The sequence below is a fragment of the Ursus arctos genome, unplaced genomic scaffold (genome assembly GCF_023065955.2).
Source record: "Ursus arctos isolate Adak ecotype North America unplaced genomic scaffold, UrsArc2.0 scaffold_14, whole genome shotgun sequence".
NCBI lineage: Eukaryota > Metazoa > Chordata > Mammalia > Carnivora > Ursidae > Ursus > Ursus arctos.
Window position 1 is genome coordinate 10,187,224 of NW_026622808.1, and position 8,246 is coordinate 10,195,469.

Below are 8,246 nucleotides of genomic sequence, written 5' to 3' on the forward strand. Positions count from 1 at the left end.
CGTCCCCTCCGCGGGCAGCAGGCGGCAGGTGCGTGCGCTTGAGCTGGGTGGGCCGCCTTCAGTCCTCCCGCTCGATCCGCGGGGGCTGGGGGTGTGTGTGTCTGTGGATAATTCAATCCCCGTGGGACTCAGCGTCTGGCCTCACCCGCGGCTCGGCCGATTGGCTGACGGTGTCAGCTCCCCCGCCCTCCGCACCCCCGCGTCCCAGGTGGCTCAGGCCCCCAGTGGCGATCTCTGTTTACCGAGAGAGCCGGTCCAGGTGGGGCTCCATCTCGGCGCTCGCTCCCCTCTGGGGCCCCGCCCGCGCAGGAAGCGGGGAGAACACCTGGCCGAGCTGCTCCTCGCCCTTCCCCTCCCCCCACCGCCCGGAGAGGTCGGGTAAGGGGAAGGGGTGTGTGTGGGAGGGGGAGTCCCAGGCCCGGGGGATCTGGCTGTCATCCGGTCCCGGGAGCTCGCGCGGACCCTGGAACTGTATCCCTAGGCCTAGCTCCCACTCCTTCCGCCCCGCCCTACCGTGCTCTGGGGGACGTGCCCACCCTGGGCCAGCCCCCAGAACCTGGATTTCAGGGATGCCCAGGTCCCTAGAGGAGGCACGGACGTGGTGTGTTCCCCCTTCCCCAGACGGCGATGACCCCCAAGCCGGCCGGACCCCCGGACGGGGGCTGGGGCTGGGTGGTGGCAGCCGCAGCCTTCGCGGTGAATGGGCTCTCCTACGGGCTGTTACGCTCCCTGGGCCTTGCCCTCCCTGACCTCGCGGAGCACTTTGACCGAAGCACTCAGGATACTGCGTGGGTCAGCGCCCTGGCCCTGGCGGTGCAGCAGGCAGCCAGTGAGGGGGGCCCCCGAGGTGGGAGGCGGGAACCGGGGTGGATTGGCGGAGTGTGTGTGGTGATGGAGAACCCACCCGATGACCAGACAACCTGGAAAAGGGCGCCCGGTGGGACCGAGTTCTAGAAAAGAGGGTCTTGAGGTCAAGGGGAGGAGCTATTAGGCTGGGGGAGAAGTTTTAGGCCTGGCAAGCAGCCAAGGAGAAGTGTTGGATCAAGTTTGGGGGTCCAGAGGCGTGTCTTCCGTTGACTCCGCCCCCTTCCAGGCCCAGTGGGCAGCGCCCTGAGCACCCGCTGGGGGGCGCGCCCGGTGGTGATGGTTGGGGGCGTCCTCACCTCGCTGGGCTTCGTCTTCTCGGCGTTCGCCCGCAGTCTGCTGCACCTCTACCTTGGCCTGGGCGTCCTTGCTGGTGAGGGGAGAGGGATACCCCGGTCCTTAAGGGGCGATGTCGGTGAGGGGCGCTTCTTGGGGGCTGGAGGCCCAAGGGGCGGGGCCTCCTGCGAGAAGCAGGGCTGGGATCGCGGGGGCGGGCATCCCAGGTCCCTGTCCTGACCCGGTCCCGTCCGTTCGCAGGCTCTGGCTGGGCCCTGGTGTTCGCCCCGGCCCTCGGGACCCTGTCCCGTTACTTCTCCCGCCGTCGAGTCTTGGCCGTGGGGCTGGCCCTCACAGGCAACGGGGCCTCCTCGCTGCTCCTGGCGCCCACCCTGCAACTCCTCCTTGATACTTTCGGCTGGCGGGGCGCCCTGCTCCTTCTCGGCGCCATTACCCTCCACCTCGCCCCCTGCGGCGCCCTGCTGCGACCCCTGGTGCTCCCTGGCGACCCCCCGGCCCCACCCCGCGGGCCCTTAGCCGCCCTCGGCCTGGATCTCTTCGCGCGCCGGGCCTTCTTGGTTTTTGCTCTGGGCACAGCCCTGGTCGGGGGCGGGTACTTCGTCCCCTACGTGCACTTGGCCCCTCACGCTCTAGACGGGGGCCTGGGCGGCTATGGGGCGGCGCTGGTGGTGGCGGTGGCCGCGGTGGGGGATGCGGGCGCGCGGCTCCTCAGCGGGTGGCTGGCGGACCAGGGCTGGGTGCCCCTCTCGCGGCTGCTGGCGGTGTTCGGGGCTCTGACCGGGCTGGGGCTGCTGGCCGTGGGGCTGGTGCCCTTGGTGGGGAGCCAGGAGGGCTGCGGGGGGGCCCTGCTGGCCGCGGCCGGGGCCTACGGGCTCAGCGCTGGAAGTTACGCGCCGTTGGTGTTCGGTGTGCTGCCGGGGCTGGTGGGCGTCGGCGGTGTGGTCCAGGCCACAGGGCTGGTGATGATGCTGATGAGCCTTGGGGGGCTTCTGGGCCCTCCCCTGTCAGGTAAGGGCCTGAGCGAACAGATCCGCTCGCGGCCATCCTCTGCCCCTGGATCCCAGGCCCCTGAATTCCTTTCCCCTTCCCCGCAGGCTTCCTAAGGGACGAGACGGGAGATTTCACGGCCTCCTTCTTGGCGTGCGGCTCTTTCATCCTCGCCGGCAGCTTCATCTACATGGGGCTGCCGGGGGCGCTGCCCTCCTGCCGGCCAGCCTCCCGGCCGGCCACCCCTCCCCCCGAGAGGGGGGAGCTGCTCCCGGCTCCTCAAGTTGCCCTGCTTTCCCCTGGAGGCCCTCAGTCCACTCTGGACACCACTTGTTGACCATTCGTTTGAGCCACTCCCCCAGTAAAGAATTTCTATCCAGTCTCCTTCAAGCTCCGACTGTTAGCCAATCTAGGAGGCTGAGAACATTCTTTCTATGTAAGATATTCAAGGGGGCGCCTGGGTGGCTCAATCAGTTAAGCCTCTGACTCTTGATGTCGGCTCAGGTCATGATCTCAGGGTCCTGATCTCAGGGTCCTGAGATGGAACCCTGAGTGGTCTCCCCGCTGGGCGTGGAGCCTGCTTAAGATTCGTGCTCTCTCTCTCCCTCCGCCCCTCTTCCACTGTTGCTTTTTCTCTTTCTCTCTCTCTCTCTCAAAAAACAATAAAAACAAAACAGGGAATCTCTGAGAAGTTGCCTGTCAGCTTGAGTGTGTTGGGGGTGCGGGCTCAGGAGGGGGCCGTCTGCCCCACCCAGACCCCCAGCTAACTCTTCCCTGCATTTCTGGCTCCTTCCGCAGGCCTGAGGGAAATGTTGGACCAGACTTTAGCTCTTGCAGCTTTAGCTCCCCTCCCAAGCCACCCTGTGTCCTCACTACTGTCCTCTAAGTCACAAGGGACAATGGGAAAGGGGAGGTCTGTGGGCCAGACGGAGGGACTGTGGTCCAGACAGCAGAGTCCAGGGTTAAAGCGGGTACCTTCCCTCCACTTCCTAGCCATGAGCCCATTCAGCCAACCCAAGCATATGGGCCCCAGCTCTTTTTGAGGTTCTGACGATTATGCAGTTTCCTTATTCAGTTTTATCTCAAAAGGGTATCCCCCTTTCCCAAACATCTGCCTGCAGAGATGGAAGTTGGTAGGCAACACTAGAGATAACATGTCAAACACAGTAAGTCTCTTGGCCTTTGGTTTTCACGGCTGACTCACAGCTCAGGGGAGCAGGCTGAGCTCCTGGGTCCTTTGGAAAAGGCTGTGGGAGCAAAGAAGAGATAGGAGCCTTCGACAAAATACTAGGGCTTGGCACACACATCGCAGGACCCCCCAGGCCTGGCCTAGGGGGGAGGCCTTTCAAGATGTTTAAGGCACTGTGGTTCTGTGGGCACCAGGCTAGGCCAGGGGGACACGACTGGAGCTGCCCAGCTCTGGCTTTCTGAGTCTGACGGCCCCGATTTGCAGTTCAGTCCTCTCCCAGCCCTTCCTTGGGCAGAGAGACTTTGGTATCCACTGCCTCTGTGACAAGGTCCTGGGGCTTGGAGGTGGAGGCTGAGGAGCAGAAGTGAGGCAGAGTGGTGAGGATGCCACTCCCTGCAAGAAGGAAGGCCCCAGCCACCACGAATGACGCAGTGTAGTTGCCTGTCACGTCCCGGAGGTAGCCTAGGTCCAAGAGAGAAAAAGAACACACGTGGATGACCCATTTCCCGAGACTGATGGAGGAAAGACAGTAATCCTTGGCCCATCATCTCAAAAGAGTTCGAACTCACAAGGCATGTCTGAATGAGCTCGAGAACTCTGGCATCCCCAAGGTTTCTACAGGTAGTTTCTGGAGGGGTAATTTCAGCCACCCTCCTGCCTTCAGAAAGGGCCTCCAAGCCAGCCAGCAGAGACTTGGGTATCCAGAGCGGGGCAGGCACAGCCGTGCCCTTCTTTCAAGCAACCACGGCCCTCCCATCTACACTCTCAGTTAATAGTTAAGAGGAGAAAGTTAAGGGGCGCCTGGGTGGCACAGCGGTTGGGCGTCTGCCTTCGGCTCAGGGCGTGGTCCCGGCGTTATGGGATCGAGCCCCACATCAGGCTCCTCTGCTATGAGCCTGCTTCTTCCTCTCCCACTCCCCCTGCTTGTGTTCCCTCTCTCGCTGGCTGTCTCTATCTCTGTCAAATAAATAAATAAAATCTTTAAAAAAAAAAAAAAGAGGAGAAAGTTAAGGGTCTGAAGGTTTTGGCATCTGGGCTGTGGAGAACTTTGACCCGACAGCTCAGACACCTGGTCCGGGGCCCAGTAGGCCAAGGGAAAGGCCAGACCCATGCAGGCTACGTCTGGCCGGGTCCAGCCAGGTCCTCTGGCACCCAAGCCGTAGGTACCCTGCCAAGGGGTCCTCAGAGCTCCTCGGAGTCTTTCTACAGCCCCCATTTCTTTGCCCCGTGGACCCACTTCGGGGCTGCTATGACTGGCCATGCAGGCTGTGTTCTGTGTGGTTCCAGACGGCCGTATTCACGTATACTATAACGTAAATAGTCCCCTCCCCAAATTGCATGACATGGCAGCCCTGACCCCGCCTCCGAAACCCAATCCCCCTTACCTGACAGAGGAGCCCCCAGCAGACCCCCGATGCTCTCGACCATCTGTACCAGTCCCAGGCCACAGTATATCCTTCCAGTCCCCACCAGTTCAGGCAACACGGAGAACGCCACCGGGGTCAGGGCCCCTGATGTGAAGCCATAGGCCACGGCAAGAGCCATCAGGGCCATGGGAGTGCGAGCCACGGGGAACAGGGCCAGTGACACCCCAGTCAGGGTGGTCCAGAGCATCAGGAGTCGTGCCACAGGTCCTGGGACTGCATCTCCTAGCCACCCAGAAGCCACACGTCCCACGAGGTCAGAAATAGCCACGACCGAGAGTAGGAAGGCAGCAGACAGTGGGTCCCAATCCAGGTCCTGGAGGTGGGCCACCAGGTGCACGTAGGGAATGAAGTAGCCAGTGTTGATCAGCGTAAGGGCAGCAGTGTAACGGAGGAAGGGGCCGTGATGCAGGAGGGAGATGAGCTGGGCCCCAGGGCCACCCATGACAGGGTCCTCCCTCAGGGAGAGTGGGCGGAGGAGAGCGCCACAGGCCACCAGGTGGAGGGAGAGGGCAGACACCAGCAGTAGGGCCCCCCGCCAGGCATAGCGGCTGACCAGCCATTGGAAAAGTGGGGCGAAGGCAAAGGAAGAGAGGCCCACGCCAGTCAGTGCCAGCCCTGTGGCCAGGGATCGCCGTCGAGAGAAGTAACGGGACAGGCAAGCCAGGGTCGGAGTGAAGGTCAAGGCCCAGCCAGAGCCTGTCAAAAAGGAAGAAATGGGTTGGGGGACCGTTAGGGCTCCCAGGGCACCTGGTAATCCCACCGCTGCCCAGCTGCAGAACGTAGGCCTGGTTTCGAGCTGTATGACCCTGGATATTTTATGTTGTCTCCCGGCCTCGGTCTCCTCATCTGCAAGCCGGCGGCAATACGCCCGATGGGACTGTGGAGGCTTAGAAATGCTGTGTGTACGGTAACTGGATCCGGACTTGGGAAGTTAGGCCCGGGCTATACCACTTCTGGCTGTGTGATCTCTGTCTGCCAAGTTACATAAGCTTCGAGAGCCTTTCTTTGTCTGTCTGTAAACTGGATAATGGTATCTCTTTTGCAGCTGCAAGGCCTGGCACAACTTCACGGTAATTCTTCCTTTGACACTCCAGCCCCACCAGCCCCGGGCTTGCAAATTCTGGCCTCGACATCTTTGAATTTCTCAATATCCCCACACCACGATGATCAGTTTAGTCATTGCTCTTAAGACTTCCTTCCCTTCTGGGTACAGGTGCCAGACAAAACTTTCCCGCAGCTCCTCCTTAAGCCTCTGGGAATGGGCAGGAAGAAGGTCAAAGTCCGGAGGCCGCTGGCCTCTCCTGCCCTTGTCCAGGGCCTCACCTGAGAGCAGCCCAATACTGAGGTACAGGTGAGTCAAGGAAGTAGCAAGGGAGGCGAGCAGCATCCCCGACGCAGCCAAGATGCCCCCGGCCATCACCACGGGCCTGGGTCCATACTTCGTGCTCAGGGCACTGCCCACGGGACCTGAGAAAGGAAGACAGTCATTGGCGCCCTTGGCCAGTATCCTCCCCAGCCCCGCCCTTTCCTCTCCAGCGTCCCCGCACCCCCCTGCCCTTCCCAGGGAGGGTCGCGGGCCGCCGGACCCAGGCGCGGCGCTCACTCCCAAACTGCTGCACCGCGATCCCGATGGAGGCGATCCAGGAGACCCGCGCCGCCCGCTCTTCAAACGCCGCCACCAACTCCACGAAGAAGACGCCGAAAGAGCGGAGCACCCCGAACACCAGCGCCGACTGGAAGAACGCGGACAGCACCACCATCCACCCCCAGCCCCCGTCGGGGGGCTCGGCCCTGTGCGCCATGGGCAAGGGCGCAGGGCTGCCGCCACTCCGTACGGCCCGGGCGGGAGCGGGGCGCGGGACCCTCCCCCTCTGCCCACCGAGCCGCCCCGCCGCGCGGCGGAGGGCAGGCTGCTGCTGCAGAGGAAGGCACCGACGAGGCCGGGAGGCTGGGAGGCAGGGAGGCTGCGCGAGGCGCCTCTCCCCCGGCGGGGCGACCTAGGTGGGGAGAGCGGGCGGGCTCCGGGCCAGCGGCTCCCGGGGGCGTGGCTCCGCGGGCTGCGCGCAGCCGGTCGAGGCTTTCAGCCTGGAGCCAGGAGGCGGCCCTGGGTTTGGGCCCCCACCCTGCAGCGCGCTGGTCTCCGTGCGGGTTATCCGTCCTATCACTGCAAGTGTCAGCTACCTGTCCATCCTGGCGGTCATCCCTGTCCCCGGATCGCGGGTGGGGAAGCGGGACTCCTGAGCCGGGGGTGGAGCCAGAGGGCAGGGCGGGGCTTAGAGCTAGGTTCTGGACCGGGACAGTGAGTGGGGCGCATGCGTCAGGAGGGGACAGCAGGAGGCGGACTCCATGGGCCCCACGTGACGTAGGGACCTACCCCAAGGCTGTTGCGTCTCCCGTCCACCTAACCGGCCAATCCGTCCAGATTCCCGCACCAAGACCCTCACGTAGGGAGTTCATGGGGGTGGGTGGTGGTTAAACCGGTTCAGGAGAGGAGGACACCCGCTTGCTGAATGGGGGGCCCGGTGGCAAGGTCAGGTCGGGGTGAGCGTAGGGGTTCCGCGCTGAGACAAATGAAATGCCTGTCCTAGCGCCCGAGCACACTAGAATCCAGATGCCTGGATCCTCAGGGGCTCAGGGGCCAAGGAAGACACCAGGGCAACGGACTGCTGAGCTGCTGGCGTCCGTGTCTACAGTGGCGACTCAGTTCCTGTTGCTTCTGTCCTCGCTAACAGGAAATCTACAAGTCACAGAGACCAAAAATAACTCGGGAGAGGAAGGGCGGCCGTGAGCGCACTCAGGGCCTCCCCGGCACCACTACACCCCTTCCTCAGTGGGGCTGAAACCTTTTCCTCCACCCTCTGGTAAAACTATTTCCTAACAGCAGGTTTTGATCTCCTGATGGGGTTGACGAAAGAGATGAGCTCTTACCACCCAGCGGTCAGCCCCTCCTATCCAACCAGTATGGTCTGTCCACCTTACATAACACAAACGGCTTGGCTTTCTGTTTCTTCATTATAATTCCTGCTCCCCAGGACCCTGACCTTGCAACTAGGGCTCCAGGGCTCATACCCAGACAAGTGACAAGTGGTGGGAGGCTGTGCTTTGTTTGTTTGTTTAGAGAGAGAGTGCCTGTGTGCACTTGGCGGATGGGAGGGGGGTTGGGGGTGAGTTGGGGGCAGATAGGGTCTTAAGCAGGCTCTTCACTGAGTGTGGGGACAGACACGGGGCTCTATCTCACCACCCTGAGATCATGACCTGAGCTGAAATGAAGAGTCCGAGGCTTAACCAACTGAGCCACCCAGGCGCCCCGGGCCGTGTAATTTTAAAAAGCATATTGAGCCCTATAATTTTATATGTGGGAAATAAAATAATCATACCCCCCAAACTTTGTTTTGTTAAATGGAGTCAAAACTTTGGCTGGTGGGAAATAGGCCAAGCCATAGCAATTGATGTGGCTGTGTAACAGAGTACATAGGACCACT

At 62.1% G+C, this 8,246-nt stretch overlaps 2 protein-coding genes across 4 annotated transcripts; one reads left to right on the forward strand and one right to left on the reverse strand.

The window, feature by feature from the left end:
* The first annotated feature begins 233 nt into the window (after positions 1-233).
* Positions 234-3,183, forward strand: SLC16A11 (solute carrier family 16 member 11). Its single transcript, XM_026520799.4, has 5 exons — positions 234-378; positions 622-829; positions 1,094-1,237; positions 1,402-2,169; positions 2,256-3,183. The coding sequence occupies exons 2-5, from the start codon at positions 628-630 to the stop codon at positions 2,483-2,485; spliced, it is 1,344 nt and encodes a 447-aa protein (XP_026376584.1). The 5' UTR covers positions 234-378; positions 622-627; the 3' UTR covers positions 2,486-3,183.
* Positions 3,184-3,207: 24 nt separating this feature from the next.
* Positions 3,208-8,059, reverse strand: SLC16A13 (solute carrier family 16 member 13). Of its 3 annotated transcripts, none has more exons than XM_057311365.1 (4): positions 6,946-8,059; positions 6,088-6,231; positions 4,723-5,460; positions 3,208-3,799 (listed from the first exon to the last, which is right to left on the reverse strand). In XM_057311365.1, the coding sequence occupies exons 2-4, from the start codon at positions 6,179-6,181 to the stop codon at positions 3,603-3,605; spliced, it is 1,029 nt and encodes a 342-aa protein (XP_057167348.1). In that variant the 5' UTR covers positions 6,182-6,231; positions 6,946-8,059; the 3' UTR covers positions 3,208-3,602. The 3 variants fall into 3 exon arrangements, with proteins under 3 accessions (XP_057167348.1, XP_026376577.3, XP_044247697.2); XM_026520792.4 differs by having other exon boundaries at positions 6,368-8,059; XM_044391762.3 differs by lacking the exon at positions 6,946-8,059 and adding an exon at positions 6,351-6,430.
* Positions 8,060-8,246: the final 187 nt, after the last annotated feature.